Below are 19,194 nucleotides of genomic sequence, written 5' to 3'. Positions count from 1 at the left end.
GGTTTTGGGGGGGGGGTGCTTAGGTCATGCCATTACACCCCATGAATGGGATTGGTGCTTTTATAAAAGAGACCCCAAAAGGATCCCTAGCCATGTGAGGACCCATCTAGAAGATAGAAATCTGCAACCCAGTCGAGGGCCTTCACCATGTAGCATCCTGATCTTCAACTTTTAGCCTCCAAACCTGTGAGCAATAAGTTTCTGCTGTTTATAAGCCACTAGCCTATGATATTTTGTTATAGCAGCCAGAACCAATTAAGACAGGGTGTTAACCACATGCATATATGGAGCTGAGGGTGTTTGCAAGAGTATGCCTAACAGCTGGGTAGGGAGAGAAGGGAGGACCCTTGGCATATCTAAAAATGTCTATTTTGCCCTCATATTTGTTTGCTGGTTGGCTGGGCAAAGAACTTGAAAATGAAGGGTTTTTTTCTTAATATTTTGAAGACATCATTTGATCATTTTTGTAGAAAGTCTAAGGATTTTCTGATTCCCATAAAAGTGAATGACCTATCACCTTGCTCCAGAAGCCTTTAGGAAATTCTCTTTGTCTCTAGAGTTGGAATATTTTACAATGACGTTCCTTGGTATAGCTTATTTTTGGAAGTAGATTGCTGGGTTCAAATCTCAGTTCTGCCATTTACTATCTGGATGCCCTTACTTGCTTAAACTCTTCATGACTCTATTTCCTCATCTGTAAAATGGGAATAGGCCCTGGCCGGTTGGCTCAGCGGTAGAGCGTCGGCCTGGCGTGCAGGAGTCCCGGGTTCGATTCCCAGCCAGGGCACACAGGAGAGCGCCCATCTGCTTCTCCACCCCTCCCCCTCTCCTTCCTCTCTGTCTCTCTCTTCCCCTCCTGCAGCCAAGGCTCCACTGGAGCAAAGTTTGCCCAGCGCTGAGGATGACTCTGTGGCCTCTGCCTCAGGCACTAAAATGGCTCTGATTGCGGCAGAGCGACGCCCCAGATGGGCAGAGCATCGCCCCCTGGTGGACGTGCTGGGTGGATCCCGGTCGGGCGCATGCGGGAGTCTGACTGCCTCCCCGTTTCCAGCTTTGGAAAAATACAAAAAAAAAAAAAAAAAGTAATACCTACATCAGAGGATATTTTTGAGAATCAAATGAGTTAATATATACAAAATACTTGCAATAGTACCTGGTACATTGCAATTGCATGGTAAATGTTAGAGCTTGGTATTTACTGTGCTGAGACCACTGATCCTGTTCGTCTTAGCAGTCATGCTCAACTCTGAAAAATTGTTTTTTGTTGTTGTTTTTTTTGTATTTTTCTGAAGCTGGAAACCGGGAGAGACAGTCAGAAAGACTCCGGCATGCACCCGACTGGGATCCACCCGGCACGCCCACCAGGGGCGACGCTCTGCCGCGACCAGAGCCACTCTAGCACCTGGGGCAGAGGCCAAGGAGCCATCCCCAGCGCCCGGGCGATCTTTGCTCCAATGGAGCCTTGGCTGCGGGAGGGGAAGAGAGAGACAGAGAGGAAGGAGGGGGGGGGTGGAGAAGCAGATGGTCGCTTCTCCTATGTGCCCTTGCCGGGAATCGAACCCGGGTCCCCCGCACGCCAGGCCGATGCTCTACCACTGAGCCAACCAGCCAGGGCCAAAAATTGTCTTTTGTGTATGCATATATTTCCTGCCCTTCATTTTCTCTTTTTGCAGATTGGAAGCTCAGTCTCCATGTGCAGAGCATTTGGGTCATCGGCCTTGATTTTTCACTCAAGTATCCACAAATTTCAGTGCCTTTTCTTTGGGCCATCCAGTTTCCCAGACTCCTCCAGTGGGGGTGGAGGTGGTACTGTTGAAGGGGTGGAGCCTGGCTTTCACAGTAAAGGGGGCTGCGGGCCCCACAGTTCAGTGTGCAGCCTTACATCAGTCTCCATCTTAGCCCCACCTCCTCCAGTCTCTACTGTGTCTGCTGTCCCTGATTCCAGAGCAACTCTAGTCCCCTTGTCACTAATCAGCTGTATTTAACTGCATTTTTTAGAAAATTTACTTTTAAATACCCTTCTGTTTTAAAAGTGTATCAGTTATAATTCATAGGTCTTAGAGGCCTAAAACTTCTATCCATTTGCAGTGAAAAAATAAAAATGAAAATAAGGGAAACAAAAAGATCTCACCTATAAAATCTGGGTGGGAAAGTATAGGGATCACCTTTCTCTATTGTCATCATGCATACATAATTCAATTCGGTTTGAATTGAAATAGTTCAACAAATATTTATTGAGTCCCAACTGTGTGCCAAGTACTGTTGTAGGCACTTGTTATATATATCAGTGAAGAAAACAGATAGCTCCCCTCATGGAGCTTAAATACTAGTAGGGGGAAACAACAGTAAACAGTAAGCAGTTTAGTGGGGTAAGAAACAGGCTGCAACATTAAGCAGCATGGTCAGTGAAAAGGCAACATTTGAGGAAAGGTGAGGTGATAAGGGTGTAGGATATCTAAAGGAACAGCTAGTGCAAAGGCTCGATGTCAAGAACAAGGCTGGAGTTCATGAGGTAGGTCTGGGCGGGAGACATGAATATGGCAGTTAAATAGAAATGGTATTTTATGCAATAGGGCTTCATGAAATCACTGAGGGCAGGATCTATAGGTAGAGAAAATCAATAGCCATGATTTTCACTGAAAGGATCAGATAAACCCAAATTCTTAGGAAATCTAAGACCATAGAAACATGGTAGAATATATATATAAGAAACAGTGCATATCTCCTCTCTCCTTTGGCCCATCAAAATCATGCAAGGACTTGACCCTTTGAGTAGTGAGTTTTCTCATGCTTGCTGACCCCTGGGAGTTTTGTTTTGTTTTGTTTTTTTCAAAAAATGAAATTGCCTGACTGGGCAGTGGCGCAATGGATAGACCATTGGACTGGGATGCGGAAGATCCAGGTTCGAGACCCCGAGGTCGCCAGCTTGAACAAGGGCTCATCTGGTTTGAGCACAAGTTCACCAGCTTGGACCCAAGGTCACTGGCTCAAGCAAGGGGTTACTCGGTCTGCTGAAGGCCTGCGGTCAAGGCACATATGAGAAAGCAATCAATGAACAACTAAGGTGTTGCAATGCACAACAAAAAACTAATGATTGATGCTTCTCATCTCTCTGTCCCTGTCTGTCTGTCCCTGTCTATCCCTCTCTGACTCTGTCTCTGAAAAAAAAAATTAGTTCCAGTTACAGTTTTATTAAATTAAAATCATGTTTGTTTGATAACCAATTTATGGGAACAAGAAGAATAAACATTTGCCTTTTTTTAATGTTGCCTTACACATTTTTAAAATAAATTGATCGTACTCTGGATGGTCAGGAGGCATGAGGATGTACATGAACGTTTATACTACTCAAAGGGTTAAGAATCAGAGGCCAGTTTAAAAAAAAAATTAAATGTAATAATAGAAAAATATCTAGAGATATTATATATCCTGGATTTACAGCTTTACTTTTGACTAGTTCTCATAAGGCTCAGACAATTGAATTGTTCTGCTATGTAAGAATAAGTTAAACTTGACCTACTTCCAATTATGTTTGGAAGGATGCAGTATCTATTAAGTGTAGTAAAGTAATATGAGTTAATTTCTCTTCTCTTACTTCCTTGCCTCAGTATGACCCCTGTAGTCACCTTCTCCCTGGTCTTCTTTGGTGGGCCCCTAGATGTGTTTGTTCTGGGAGCTATCTCAAAGTCTCTCCAATGAACAGAAAGCACATTTTCTTTTTTTTTTTTTTTTAAGGGGATAGAAGTGGGGAGGACACTCTTTTTTTATTTATTTATTCATTTTTTTTAGAGAGGAGAGAGAGAGGGAGAGACAGAGAGAGAGGAGAGAGAGAGACAGGGGGAGGAGCTGGAAGCATCAACTCCCATATGTGCCTTGACCAGGCAAGCCCAGGGTTTCGAACCGGCGACTTCAGCATTTCCAGGTCGATGCTTTATCCACTGCGCCACCACAGGTCAGGCCAGAAAGCACATTTTCAAATCTAATATTGTATACTTTTTTGTGTGTGTGATAGAGACAGAGAGAGGGACAGATAGGAACAGACACAGGAAGGGAGAGAGATGAGAAGCATCAATTCTTCATTGCAGCACCTTAGTTGTTCATTGATTGCTTTCTCATATGTGCCTTGACCGGGGGTGTTACAGCCAACTGAATGACCCCTTGCTCAAGCTAGTGACCTTGGGCTCAAGCTGAGCCAGCACTCAAGCGGGCGACCTCAGGTTTTGAACCTGGGTCCTCCGCATCCCAGTCTGATGCTATATCTACTGCGCCACTGCCTGGTCAGGCTAATACTGTACTGTACACTTATTAAAGGGAAAGTTAAAAGAATTAAAATGGCAGCCACCAATTTCAATGTATTGATCTTCAAAAAGTTATCAATATGTATTAAAGAATCATGGCCTAATCTTTTTAGGTGTAATAATGGCACTGCAGTTATGTTTTAAAGATACATCCCAAAATACTTATGGATGAAAAAAAAAAGGCATCATTATAGGCTGAAGTCTATATAAATATCTCCATAAATAACTCCGAAGCTTACCCAACAACATTACAAAAGTGATTTTTTAAAAAAAGGTCTTGCAACAAAGTACCAAAGGAGTTGATGAGATCAGACTTATGGAATGGATATGCATATACTAATTTGACATTAAATAAGTTTCTTGCCATTATTAGTAATTTACATACTCTATAGCAGGAGAGCTATAGCCGTTGGGCTAAATGCAACCCAATACCTGTTTTTTAAATTTATTGGAACACAGCTACACCCATTCACTTATGAGTTCCCAAGTAGGGACAATCTTGATCCCCAGGGGACATCTAGCAATATCTGGAGACATTTTTGGTTGTCACTATGATGGGGAGCTATTGGCATCTAGCACTGGCATCTTGTAGTCATTGATAGTGCTATACAATACTACAGTGCATAGACAGCTGCCCATAACAAAGTATTTGACCCAAAATAGCCATGTCAGGGTTGAGATACCCTGATTTATGTATTGTCTCTGGATGCTTTTGCACTAAAACAGTAGAGGTGAGTAATTCTGACAGAAGCTTTATGGCCAGAAATGCTTAACGTATTTACTATCTGGCCCATTACAGAACAAGTTTGCCATTAAAGAAATCATTAAAAAAATATAAAACTATCACACATAGAGGTTTTCTAGAGCTTCCTTTAATAGTATTTATTCTAGAAATGAGCCAACCAATATTTTATTTATACCTCTTCTAGCCATATAAGGATCTATAGTGAAAGGTTGTATTGCATTTTGTTCTGACTCATTAAAAGGTATTTAAAACAGTGGTTCTGAAAAGCCATTCCACAGATCACTGACCTCCCATGATGAAGTTTTCACTGACTCATGGTGAAATAAGAAAAATAAAGACAAATTTAGGAGGTTTTCATAAAGCTGACTTAATTCAATACAAAGATATGTTCTTTATGATCATATCTGTCCTATATTTTTAAATATTAAAATGCCTTTTTTGAAACAATGATGATAATATGTGTTTTCATTTAATATGAAAACTAACATTTATAACTGGATAAAACCAATAAAAAAATTGGTTTTAAAAATCCAAAAGTCATAAAACCACTAATTTCTTGATATTGAACATATTTCACATGTCATTGCTAAAGGTATTTTTTTTAACTTTTATTTATTGATTTTAGAGAAGGAGGGGGAGAGAGAAATACCAAATGTTGTTCCACTTACTTAAGCATTCATTGTTTGATTCTTATGTGTGCCCTGACTGGTGATCGAACCCATGGCCTTGGTGTATTGGGCTGACACTCTAGCTAACTGAGCTACCTGGCCAGGGCCTGAAGGTATTCTTTAGGTGTGTTTTACAATGTCTAATAAGTGATGAACTACAGCTGAAGGCTTTTCCACATTCATTACAATCATAAGGTTTTTCTCCAGTATGAATTCTCTGATGTTTAGCAAAGGATGAATCATGCCTAAAGGCTTTCCCACAATAACTGCATTCATAAGGTTTCACTCCAGTGTGTACTCTCTGATGGATAGAAAGATGTATTCTCTGGCTAAAGGCTTTCCCACATTCCTTACATTTATATGGTCTTTCTCCAGTATGAGTTCTTAGGTGTTGAGTTAGGTACGTGCTATGGCTGAAGGTTTTACTGCATACATTACAAATAAAGGGTTTCACACCTGTATGAATAATCTCATGTTGCCTAAGGTGTCTAATCTGGAAAAATGTCTTTCCACAGTGTTTGCATGTAAAGAGTTTCTCTCTAACATGAGTTCTCAGATGCTGGATCAGCCCAATGCTCTGGCTGAATGCTTTCACACACACGCCACATTCATAGGGCTTCTCCCCAGTATGGAGTCTAACATGTTGAGTAAGAGATGACAGATGTCTGAAGGTTTTCCCGCATTCCTTACATTCATAGGGTTTCTCACCAGTGTGGATCCTCTGATGTGGAATAAGGGATGAACTTTGGCTAAAGGCTTTTCCACATTCTTTACATCTGAAAGGTTTCTCTCCAGTATGAGTTCTCATGTGTTCTGTAAGGTGAATGAGCTGTTTGAAGATTTTTTCACAAATATTACATTCAAAGGTTTTCATTCTTGTGTAAGTCCTTGAATGATTAATCAAGTCGAAATTGTATCTACTCCTTTTCCCAGATATATCATATTTATGGTCTCTTTTTCTTAGAGGACCTACTGGTCCTGAATCATCTTTTGAGCTCACATTAATACTCTTCTCGAATCTGTTAGATTCTTGGTCTATCACCTGAGTGTGTGTTTTCCTGTGGATCAAGGGGATTTGCCCCTCACCCATTTCTTGGTTTTCCTGGTAGCTTTCTAACTTACTACATTTGGAGACTCTTCCAAATGTGGCATACAAAGTGCTTCCTCTTGTGGACCTTTCCGTCATCAGACCATGGTGTAATTCTTCCCATGAAATGTAACTCTTTAAGGTTAACTCTTTGGTTTCCGTTTTACTCTCCAAGTCTGAAAGAAACCCAAAAATACAAATGACCCATATTTGCTGCACTTGAAAAAAATAAATGGCTATAGTGAGAACAGGAGGAAAAAACAACATATTCTAGGTACAGAAAGCTTGAACTGTCTTCAAATGATCCTGCAGTCTAGAAAACTAATATGAAAGGAAGCGACGACATGATTAAAGGAAGCTGTTAGAAATATGTGAGGTGACTTTAAGAAATTGGGAGCATTAGCCCTGGCCGGTTGGCTCAGTGGTAGAGCGTTGGCCTGGCGTGCAGGAGTCCAGGGTTCGATTCCCAGCCAGGACACACAGGAGAAGCGCCCATCTGCTTCTCCACCCTTCCCCCTCTCCTTCCTCTCTGTCTCTCTCTTCCTCTCCCGCAGCCAAGGCTCCATTGGAGCAAAGTTGGCCCAGGCGCTGAGAATGGCTCCATGGCCTCTGCCTCAGGCGCTAGAGTGACTCTGGTTGCAACAGAGCAACGCCCCGGATGGGCAGAGCATCACCCCTGGTGGGCATGCCGGGTGGATCCCAGTCGGGCGCATGCAGGAGTCTGTCTGACTGCCTCCCCGTTTCCAACTTCAGAAAAAAAAAATTAAAAAAAAAAAAAGAAATTGGGAGCATTCTCCCATGTGAATTGCAAGAGGAAATGGAGTAAGAAGAGAACCTTGTTGTAAGGGCAAATATCAAGAGAGAAGATTGAAGAAGAGTGGATTCTAACACCATATTCTCAAGTTCATATTTCTATGACAAAATGTTCTTTTTTGAAAAATACTGTATAAGCATTTGTCTCATCCTTTTTACACATTAAGATAAAACATTAAATAACAAGAATGTATTCACCAAAAATGGAGAACCTCTCTCAATCTCATCCTATTCCCACGAATCTCCTAGGATTTTGGAATGCATTCGTTCAGCATTCCCCGACAATATGTGTATGTGACTATTTGCATTTATGTATACATGGTCATATATGTACATTTGCACAAAACAGGGATCAATGTATACATAGAGTTCTGTATCTCTTTTGTTTTGTTTTTTAACTCAGCTATATCTTATGGGCCCCTTCCATGTCTATACATTAGATTTATCTCATTTTTTGTTTGTTTGTTTCTTTTAATTGCATTGCATTCCACTTCATGGATATATCATAATTTGACTTTTCCCTACTGAAGAAAAATTAGAGTGTCTCCAATTTTTCATCTTCTCATTATACATACATTTGTGAACACTCCTGTAAGTACTTCATAGGCTGGACTAAGGAGGAATTATTGGGTCATGGCATGTGTGCTCTCAGGAAACGTAGGTGCCCTTCCCTGAAACCTCACTGGATTTTTATCAATCTTCATGATTTCTGCCTAGATAAGAGGTGAAAAATGGTCATTTGTACCAAAATGTTAACTAAAAATCTTAAAGGCTAGAGAAGATATATTCTATTTATAGTGTACATGACACAAATTTTTGGTTGAGGTGGTTTCCTTGATTTTTACTCTCCCTCTATTCCTATCCATCTACTCTGGGCCCTGCCACCCTAAAACACCATTATTTCCTGTTCAGAGCAGAATCACACCCCCCAGGATTTCTAACTTCACTTTAGTAACAGCATATACACGGTACTCAGTAACTGCTGGATAAATTTCAGAGTGAACTTAAAAAACAAGTGGAGATGTTTTGATTACTTAGTACAGGAAACAGTGAATCACTTAACTTCCTTTTTAAGGTAAAAACAAGATAAATGTCATCTATCGAGTGGTCAAATCTGTCAATAACATTCAAAATGATTCAAAAGAAAATAAGACCTCAAATGAAATTAGCAATCATAATAGGCATGAGGTAAACTTGGCTTGGCATTGCACCAACAGACAAAGAGTAGAAGAGGCTCTAACAGGTAATATCAAAGAAGAAACCATGGGGAATGAGGGGGGAACTGAGAGTATAAAGCATGACACAATCTTGTGAATATCATGGGACAGAAGGAACAGGAGGAGTCAGGATGAGAAACTTGCTTTGGAAAGAAGATGGCTTCTGGTTTTGGATGTACTGGGTTAAAAATGCATCTATACAGAGATGTACTAAATGCCAGGGATATGTGGAAATAGAGTTCATATGGCTGTATAAGACCAAGATGAAAATATGGAAGATATCAGTATCAAAGGGATAGTTGAAGCCATCATAATACATTTGTGGAAGTTTGCAAAGAAATAGGCTCCTTGAGGATTGTGGCCGAGACTGCTAGCTGTTCACTGAAGTCTGTTCTCCCCAGTTTTGAACATACAACTATACTGTATTTCCTAATATTCCTTGAATTTGATTGAGTGGAGTGACAGAGGTCTCCCCCTTTAAGTAAGTGAGAGTGAAAGTGATGTGAGCCACTCCAGGCTGGCCCATAAGGAATCCGACATGAGCTTCTCTACTGCTGCCTAAATTTAGATGAGGAGGAGGCGGTAGGGCAGTGGTTTCAACCTTTTTACACTTGGGGACCGGTGAAAATATTATAGAATTATTTTGGAGACTAGTAAGGCAGAAATCACCCTGAGCATAAGCGAGTTTGACTGAGATCATTGGGTCTGTAATCTTCACACAACATCAGGGTTGTTAACTCTTTCATGGACGAGCACGGAATTTCTGGCCACCATGTGGAAGAACTCTTGGTTCCAGTTTCATCAGGTGGAAAAGAACTATCTACTCATTGAACTAAACAGTTTCCCCAGACCAATATATGAGCAAGAAATTCCTATTCTATCTGAGCCAAATTTTAGAGACTATTTGCTACAGTAATTTAGCCTATCCTGATGAAGGTGGAAATGATAAGCCTAACACTGCCATGTAGAACGGCACCATAGGAACACAATTTGTGGAGTCAAGATGATTAGAATTCAAATACTGACTACCGAGTACAGGGTCCTCAGGTTACGACAGTCTCGACATATGACATTTCAATATGAACTTACGACACTCACTCTCATAAAAACTTTAAAAAATTGAGACATGAGTATTTTGGCGTATGACGTTAGTGTTGTACTTACTAACTATATGGGTGAACTAGTTTGGCTGCGTGCGGTGGAAGAATATGAAGTAATGCAGAATATGAGTAAGGGAGTTAGTGTCCCCCAGTGTGCTTACCTACGCCATTTTGGATTGTTAAAAGTGCAAGTGTTCCGTTTGTGTTGCTTTGTTTGGTGACTTTTTGGCCCTTATTGTGGCTCCTAAACAAAAGTCAGAGTCCAGATGGTAGTGCTTCGAAGAAGAGGAAAGCCTATGATTTTACAACTGTGTTAAGAGAGGTAAGTGACTTAGGCTGGGGTGTGTTTCAACTTACACTAAGATTTGGGTTACGTCACTGTCATAGGAATGGAACTGTGTCATAACCCAAGTACCCCCTGTAATAGCTAAGTGACCCTGTACAAATTTCCTAAGTGTCTTCTTTTCCTCATTTGTTAGATGAGGATCAAGTAGGCACACTACTGACAGGTTGGTAAACTGCTGTCAGTACTACTATTCTTAGAAGTTGAAGAAGAGCCTGACGGGCGATGGCGCAGTGGATAGAGCATCAGTCTGGGACACTGAGGTCCCAGGTTTGAAACCCCGAGGTCACTGGCTTGAGCACAGGCTCAACAGCTTAAACACAGGGTCATCAGCTTGGGTGTGGGATCACTGAGATGATTCCATGGTCGCTGGTCTGAAGCTCAAGGTCGCATACTTGAGCCCAGAGTCACACTAGCTTGAGCAAGGTGTCACTGGCTTGGCTTGAGCCCCCCAGGCAAGGCACATATGGGAAGCAATCAATGAACAACTAAAGTGATGCAACTACGAGTTGATGCTTCTCATCTCTCTCCCTTCCTGTCTCTATCTCTCAAAAAAAAAAAAAAAATGAAATTGAAGAAGACTGGTATAAGCCACTGGATTTTGCAAGAAGGAATTCTGTGGTTATTATTCAGAGAATCATAAATTATCTGAAATAAAAAGTTGAATTACACAAATTAAAAAGAGAATCAGAATTGAAACTATGATCATAGAATAAGCTTTAGGAAAAAATTCTAAGTGGAATCATGAGGGTAAATGAAAACCACGATAAAATAACGCGAGAAGCCGGTGAAGGGTGCTGCATTTAATGAGGAGAGACCCATGGATATCTGAAGGTATGGAGAAAGAGACTGTGATCAGGGTAAGGTTTGAAATGCTGGAGAAAGCAAAATTGTGAAAGTCAGGTCAGATGAAATGGTGAAGAAGGCTAACCTGGACAAGAAAGGCATCTTCCTCTGACTCCAGAGAAAGTGAGAAGCAGCAAGTGCAGGAAAGCGGTAATAGTGGCAGTCAGGTTTCTCGTGGGGCCCACCCAGATGGCCTCAGCCTTTCCCCACAGCCTGAGAAGCCGCTGAGCAGAACTCTGGCAGACAGGACATAACAAAGGGCCCATGTGCCTTGCTCTTACCTGAACTTGGGCCTCCTGAAATCTCTCTCTCAATCAGCCATGGTTCTTCTCCTTTCTCCAACTGGGAAATCACAACAGGTTTGGAAAGCTTATACCCTGCTCATGGAGAAGAAAACACTGTATGTACTAAGGTCTAAAGCCATCCTAAGAATCAATGTTTTTTTTTCTCTCTCTCTCAAATCAAGTAAAACAAACAAACAAAACCCCCCAGCAATCCTGACTCAGTATTTGGAATGAACTAGAAACCTCTAATAGAGGACCTGAAGCCCAAGCTTAGCACTTAACTTACAAATAAAGATTTTCTCCCAATAGGCAGGTTGTAGTTACAAGGGGAACCCGTCCTTACCCACTGAGACCAGGTTCCCGTAGTTCTCCAGCATCACCTCCCGGTACAGATTCCGGTCAGCGGGGGCCAGTTGCCCCCACTCCTCCTGGGTGAAGTCCACAGATACGTCCTTGAAGGTTAACAGTTCCTAGAACATCAAATATGTTCCTTTTCAGGCTGAGTTCAGGAAGTTGTTCTGACCTTGCCTAATGCTAAGCAAGATTCTAGTTAAGTTTTTCCAAACATCCACTTGTTTGGCTGATTCTCTGACAGAGGTTACAAAACAATGCTGAGAGCATGGAAGTTGTCTTTTACAGCTTACAATTTGGCAGAAGTCAAAACACTCATGAAATAGTAAAGAAGGTCACAGAACATTGTATAGTAATTTAGATTAAGGAGAAAGGGGAGAGTTCAAAGAGGCAAAGGCCACAAGACAAGACAGGGACCACTGCTGGGCTGAAAGAGTTGTGGCAATGAGAACATGTCAGCTTGGGTAAAACGCCCTTGGCTGGGCATTTCTGTTAATAAGAAATGTACTTGAGAATAGCCTGTTTTTGGAAGGAGCAGAAATTCCACCTAGTGAAGAAGACCCGTGATGGAAGCAGACGCTGTACTGTGAAGTACAAGTGCCTGTTGTGTATCATCTACAAATTATAATATAATCACAAATTAAATAACCATTTGATAGTTATTTTTATAAAAAAAAAATATTCCCAAATGCAAAGAGAACCCAGAAGCCAAAAAACTGAGATAATAACAAATTTCTTAAATATGGGGACTATTCTAATGCTTTTTTTAGATTTTATGTATTTATTTTTAAAGAAGGAAAGAGAAGGGGGGGAGGAACAGGAAGCATTAACTCCCATATGTGCCTTGATCAGGCAAGCCCAGGGTTTCGAACTAGCGACCTCAGTGTTCCAGGTTGATGTTTTATCCACTGCACCACCACAGGTCTCGAATGCTTTTTTATGTAACTGTAAATTCTGGAATGCATTTGACTATGAGTCTGATGGTGAAGAAGGTTAAAGACATGGGATTAAACCATGTGATGTTGAAAGGTAAGAGGACCCCACTTTAAAACATTTCTGTCCTATAATACCTCCTTTAAATCGGTTTCCTCTGACTACTCTCTAATTTCCTTGTATTTCTGGGGCTTGGTGGCATAGAGCTTTGTCAGTGCCATTGGTTTTCTGATTAGTTCATTTATGGGACACGGACAGTTACACTGCTCTTAGACGTTCTCCTTCCTCTTCTGCTCAGCCGATTTAGTTTGTTCTCTTCGTGATCGGCCAATGGCTTCTCTACCCATTTTTCTCTCTCTCTTTTTTTTTTTTCCTTTTTCCTGAAGCTGGAAACGGGGAGAGATAGTCAGACAGACTCCGCATGCGCCCGACCGGGATCCACCGGCACGCCCACCAGGGGCGACGCTCTGCCCACCAGGGGGCGATGCTCTGCCCCTCCGGGGCGACGCTCTGTCGCGACCAGAGCCACTCTAGCGCCTGGGGCAGAGGCCAAGGAGCCATCCCCAGCGCCCGGGCCATCTTTGCTCCAATGGAGCCTCGGCTGTGGGAGGGGAAGAGAGAGACAGAGAGGAAGGAGAGGGGGAGGGGTGGAGAAGCAGATGGGCGCTTCTCCTGTGTGCCCTGGCCGGGAATCGAACCTGGGACCTCTGCATGCCAGGCCGACACTCTACCACTGAGCCAACCGGCCAGGGCCCCCATTTTTCTTTTCAGCTACAATTTCTTCTCCAGGATGTGACCAAACATCATCTCTTAAAAGTCATGAATGAAGTATACACATCTCCATCTCCCTGGTTCTGTTCATTTTTAAATGCTGCTTAAAATGTTTTAAAATGTTTTTCTTTCCCCCAGATGTCATCCCTGAGATTTAAAGGCAAAAACTACATTATATCCTGACCTGTGGTGGTGCAGTGGATAAAGTATCAACCTGTAATGCTGAGGTCGCCAGTTCAAATCCCCGGGTTTACCCGGTCAAGGCACATACAGAAAGCAACTATGAATTAATGCTTCCCACTCCTTTCCCACCGCCTTTCTTTTTCTCCTCTAAAATCAATAAATAAAATCTTAAAAAACAAAAACAAAACAAAACTACATTACATACCTTTACACACACACCAGCATGATTTTTAAATTTGTTGGGTAATTGGCTACAGGTTTTCTAGAAAAAAGGGGGTTCTGAGGAAGGTTACAACCGGTGGGGAAATTACCTTTGAAATCAGTGGATGTAACCTGGTTTCGAACAGGCTAAGAAAATCTAAACCCAGAAGTTAAGTTAAAAAAAATCAAATTCCAGGGCTCTTAAAATATGAAAAAGCAATTTCAAGAAAGTGACAGGAAACTCCAACCCACCTGGGGTTCTGCTGTCAGGGGCCCAGGGGTCACTTCATTCCCAAAACGTTCTCCCTGGGTCTCAGCATCCTGAGAGAGCAGAGCTGGGTAAGGAAAGAGGTTAGGTTTGCATCTCCCCGAACTGCCCAAACAGAAAAACTGCCTGCAGATTTACTGAATGTAGCCCCTCTCTCAGAGAGGGCCATTTAGAGCTACTCCAGAGCAGACTGGAGCCTCATTAACAAGGGAAGCAGCGCACTGTTTTGGGAGTGAACTCCTCCCCGTGTCAATGCTGGTTCAAAGCACAGCTCTATCAGGCCAGTCCTCTGCTCAAAAATCATCCACAGTTTCCCACTGACAAGATAAATTCAAACACTTCACCATGGACTTCAAGATCCTCCACAGCCAGTCCAGAGCTGCTTCTTCAAGTATGTTCTCCCTCTAAACACCATTCTGCATCCACTGGACACACCCATATCATACTATTAACCATTCTTTAAATGTACCTAGACAGCACCCATCTCAGTACTTTCCCCAAGTCATACTTGTTGGAAAACTGAAGTATTCTCCTGGACCATTTCAGTGACATTTTCTCAGATAACCTGAATAAGAAGAGAGCTTCCTCTCCCTGTCCTCCCCAAAGGCTTGGTTTTTATCTATACTCTGGTATCTGTCTCAGTCTGCCTATTATGTTTATTTTTATAATTAACTCCCTCAATTGAGACTATTGTGAGTATATGGTTAGATACTGTATATGGTTCATTTTTCCCCCCAACCTACGAGTGTTAAGCATAATCCTGCCAGGTTGCTAGAACTCAAGAAATACTGACTCAATTTGAGGTATTAAAACCTAGGAATGAGGGCACATGAATTATTGTCCTTATATCTTTGTCCCAACTTTTTATCATAAATATTGAACATTCATAAATCCACCACCTACATTCAACAATTGTCAAAATTTGTCATATTTGTTTCATCTATTCATATTTTTTCTGGACCATTTTAAAGTTACAGATCTCATGATACTTCATCCCCAAATACCTCAAATAAGATCTTCTCCTATATAACTTCAATACCATTTGTCACATCTAAGAAAGTTAACAATAATTCCATAGTATTGTCTAAATATTCAGTCCATATTTAGATTTCCTCAACTGTTTCCAAACTATCTTTTATTCTGAACTTTTTTTTTCAAACCAGGAGCAAATCAAGGTTCCTACATTCAAAGTGATTATTTCTAGCCTGTCTTACTCTAGAATAGTATTTCCACCCTTTCCATGACTAGCTTTTTTAGAGAGTAGGACAGTCTGACTATATCCTTATCTCTCTATCCTCTTACTTTCTTTTAACCAGAAGTTCAGCCTTTAAGCTTAATTTAGGATCAGGTTAAACATTTTTGACAGAAATACTTCAGGGGTGATACTATGTGCTTTATATGACATTAACCAGATGGCACAAAATGTCAGGTTATCTCATCACTGGGACATTGGTTAAGATCTGATTCCCAGATCTCACCACTGGAAATTCTGTTCTTTCCTTGGCATTTAGCAAGTAATTTGTGGGGGTGATACTTTGACACCATGTGGCTATCCTGTTTCCATCAACCTTTCAATTATTTCATTTACAGTGAAATATTCTATCATTCCATCTACATTTGTTATTAGCAGGTGTTTTCTGTAAAGAGCTTTTACTCAACAATTGGAAATGATCTAAAAAGCAAGGTAATGCATTGTTCATTCCCCAAATAATCTCTCTCTTTTCTTTTTATTCAGTGAGAGGAGGGAAGACAGAGACAGACTGCCACATGTGCCCTGATTGGGATCCACCCAGAAAGTCCACTAGGGGGTGATGCGCTGCCCATCTGGGGCATTGCTCCATTGCTCAGCAACCAAACTCTTCTTAGAGCCTAAAGTAGAGGCCATGGAGCCATATTCAGCAGCTGGGGCAAACTTGCTCTAATTGAGCCATGGCTGCAGGAGGGAGGGGGAGAAAGGGGGAGAGAAAGAGAGAGAAGCAAGGGGGGAGGGGTAGAGAAGCAGATGGGTGCTTCTCTTGTGTGCCTTGACTGGGAATTGAACCCAGGACATCCACATGCCAGGCTGATGCTCTACTACTGAGTCAACCAGCCAGGACCAATAATCTATTTTTAAAGTAAGAAATCAGTGTGTCAATCACTACCAATGTTGGCAAGTGAGTTTCCTCCCCATACTTTCTCTATTTTAAATGTCATCATGAACTTGTAGAATTCTATTTATTAAAGGTATTACAATTTGGACACTTAAGACTATCCCAAATTTGTCCAGTGGAAGAAGCCCTCTGAACATGGCTCTTGCATCCATCTGATAACTGTCCGTTAGTTTTTGAGCTCTTCCTTGCTAGCTAGCACAAGGTTCTCCATCCAGGCTTACTTGGTCCTCTCCCTGCTCCCTTCTACTTCTGATCTAACCACCAACTACCTGGCCAGGTCTCTCATTTGATTAACATTTCCTTGATGTAAAATAAGGAAAATCAGGCAAGTCTACCCTCCCTCACATGCCCATGGAAAAGATAAAAAGAAGTAACAGACAGCCATGACACTGAAATACTGGTTTTAGGCTGAACCAATCACTAGTACTCAGAAAAATCTCAGGCCAGGATCCATAATCGAGAACTCAAGAGACGTCTTATTCAACTCTTTGCCCCAACAGATGCTCCTGCTCAGGTGTCTACCTTCCTTCTCACACTAGAGGATGCTGCTTTTCCTCCCTCCCACCCATCAATCTATTCTCACCTTCTCCTTCAAACTTCTTAGTCACATCCTCCCACATGGGTGTCCCTTCCTTGGCCTTTCTTAGATGGAGCAGCTTCACCCAGGTGTCTGCCCGGGTGGGCAGGGTGATCAGGAGCTGCTGTAGCATGATGACTTCAGCACTCCCTTCAGGACTCTCGCATCAGCCCACAAGGCAGAGTCCTGAATGGGCTTGTCCAATTTTGATGAGGACACTGCCAGAAACTCTAAATGGAGGATTCACAGTGGTATGAGTATCCTCCCTCTCAGGAACCCGAGGAACATACAGCATCAAAATCCTCCAGAGTCTCGGCTTTCCAATGTCAAGGTTCTCAAGGAATACCTCCCATCTTGAGCTCCCCGTCTCCTCAGCAGGCAACTGGAGGCTCCAGGTATCTATCCTTAACCGTCACCTCTATATTCCCCTAGTGATGCTGGACAGAAAACATTAGAGTCAGCAAAAGGATCTAGAAGGCTCAGTCACATGGTCAGAATTCTAGAATTTGCATGAATCACTGAACAATTTTTACAAAAAATACAGAAACCCTGTATGTACACAGCCTACATGGTCCTAAACACTGTGCTGGTGTCACCAAGCATAGAGATGAGTAAAACCCAATGGTTTTAAGCGGTATGACGTTTTAAATAGTCTGAGATTTGCAATAAAAAAGGATCTGGGTGTGAATCTCAGTTCCTTCACTTGTCCGCTGTGGCAAACCCTCTAATTCTGTTTCCTCCCCCTCTAACTGGGCGGGGGACACCTTGCTCCGGGGCTGGACCGCCCTGTCCTGCCCTCTTCGCAGTCTTTGTCTGCGCCCGCCTCCCGGCGCCCCCGAGAGACAGCGGGTGGGAAGAGACCGGCGCTTCCTAGCTCGTCCCCTCCCCAGATCCGGGAGAGTCCCTCCCTGCTCACCCCTTCACCGGCTCGTACCGTGCGCCCTTGCCCTCCGGCCGCCGCCCGCTGGTGTCCGCGCAACGCGAAGATGCTCCCAGGTCGCGCGTCCCGGGCCGGTGCGCCTGCGCGGCCGCGGGCCACCGCGCGTGGTTCCCAGAGTCCTCCGGGGCTGTGCGCGGCCCGCCACCGCTCGGTTTGCAGCATCCCAGATCCCAACCCAGAGCGAAGCAGCCCCGCTGCTGCAGAAGGTACCGGACAAGAAGGTTCTTGTCCGCCTGAACCCAAAGACTGCTGAATAGAACCAGCTCTCCTCCGCCAGGAGTAGCCATGTGAATATTTGTGAGGAGGTCTGAAACCCTTGACAAAAGGGAAACATCTGTATCACCTTTTTTTTTTTTTGTCGAAACAACGTTGGTATAAAAGAATCCATACCACTGTCACGCGGAAAAGACTGAAAATGGAACGGAATCCAATGTTTTAAGAGAATACCGTGATCAGGCAGGCTTCTGTTCTAGTATTCAATAACTTACATTAGTCTCTTTCCTTATATTTCTGAAATTTCAGAAAATACACAAAAGCAAAATAAGTATACTCTCACCAAGCAGGGATAACCATTGATTGCTAACACTGGTGCACACATGTACTGACACTCACTCACACACAGCAGTTACGTTTTTTTCATGCATTTTTTAATGTAATTTTTTGCATAAATGATTATACTGTAATGCTGCTTTTGTTTTGCAAACTCAACAAAATAGTAGTATGTCATTCCAAATACATACTTCTACGTCAATAGTTACAAAAATAACAATTTAGAAAATAGAGTAAAACTATGAGGTGCTTGCTAGCTGTTGTGGATTGAATGTGACACCCCACCCATTCCCCCAAATTCATATGTTGAAGCCCTAACCCCAGTGAAGCTGTATTTGGAGAAAGGAAGTAATTAAGATTAAATGAGATCATAAAGGTGGGCCCTAATCCCATAGTAGTGTTCTTCTAAGAAGAGACACCAGCCTGACCAAGTGGTGGTGCAGTGGATAGAGTGTTGGACTGGGATACGGATGACCCAGGTTCAAAACCCTGAGGTTGCCAGCTTGAGCACGGACTCATCTGGTTTGAGCAAGGCTCACCAGCTTGAGCCCAAGGTCACTGCTTGAGCAAGAGGTTACTCGGTCTGCTGTAGTCCTACCCCCCCCCCCCCCCCCCCCCGTCAAGGCATATGTGAGAAATCAATCAATGAACAAGTAAGGTGCCACAACTAATTGACTTCTCATCTCTCTCCCTTCCTGTCTGTCCCTCTGTCTCTGTCACACACACACACACACACACACACACACACACACACAAAGACACCATAGGGCTCATTCTTTCTCTCTCTGAAGGTGCAGGCACTGAGAAAAAGTCACTGTGAAAGTTTAGGAAGAAGGGACTATCTATAAGCCAGTAAGAGAGCCCTCACCA

The 19,194-nt window shown here is 42.6% G+C and overlaps 1 protein-coding gene across 1 annotated transcript; it reads right to left on the bottom strand.

Annotated features, from left to right (window-relative positions):
- Positions 1-5,716: 5,716 nt before the first annotated feature.
- On the bottom strand, positions 5,717-17,239 carry ZFP69B (ZFP69 zinc finger protein B). The gene is made up of 5 exons (XM_066375966.1): positions 16,842-17,239; positions 14,093-14,175; positions 11,745-11,871; positions 11,399-11,494; positions 5,717-6,974 (listed from the first exon to the last, which is right to left on the bottom strand). Exons 1-5 carry the CDS (start codon positions 16,966-16,968, stop codon positions 5,791-5,793), a joined length of 1,617 nt encoding a protein of 538 aa, XP_066232063.1. The 5' UTR covers positions 16,969-17,239; the 3' UTR covers positions 5,717-5,790.
- Positions 17,240-19,194: the final 1,955 nt, after the last annotated feature.

Source organism: Saccopteryx leptura, chromosome 3, assembly GCF_036850995.1.
Source record: "Saccopteryx leptura isolate mSacLep1 chromosome 3, mSacLep1_pri_phased_curated, whole genome shotgun sequence".
Classification (NCBI taxonomy): domain Eukaryota; kingdom Metazoa; phylum Chordata; class Mammalia; order Chiroptera; family Emballonuridae; genus Saccopteryx; species Saccopteryx leptura.
Note: the sequence above shows the minus strand (reverse complement) of the source record. Positions and strands in the feature narration are given on the sequence as shown.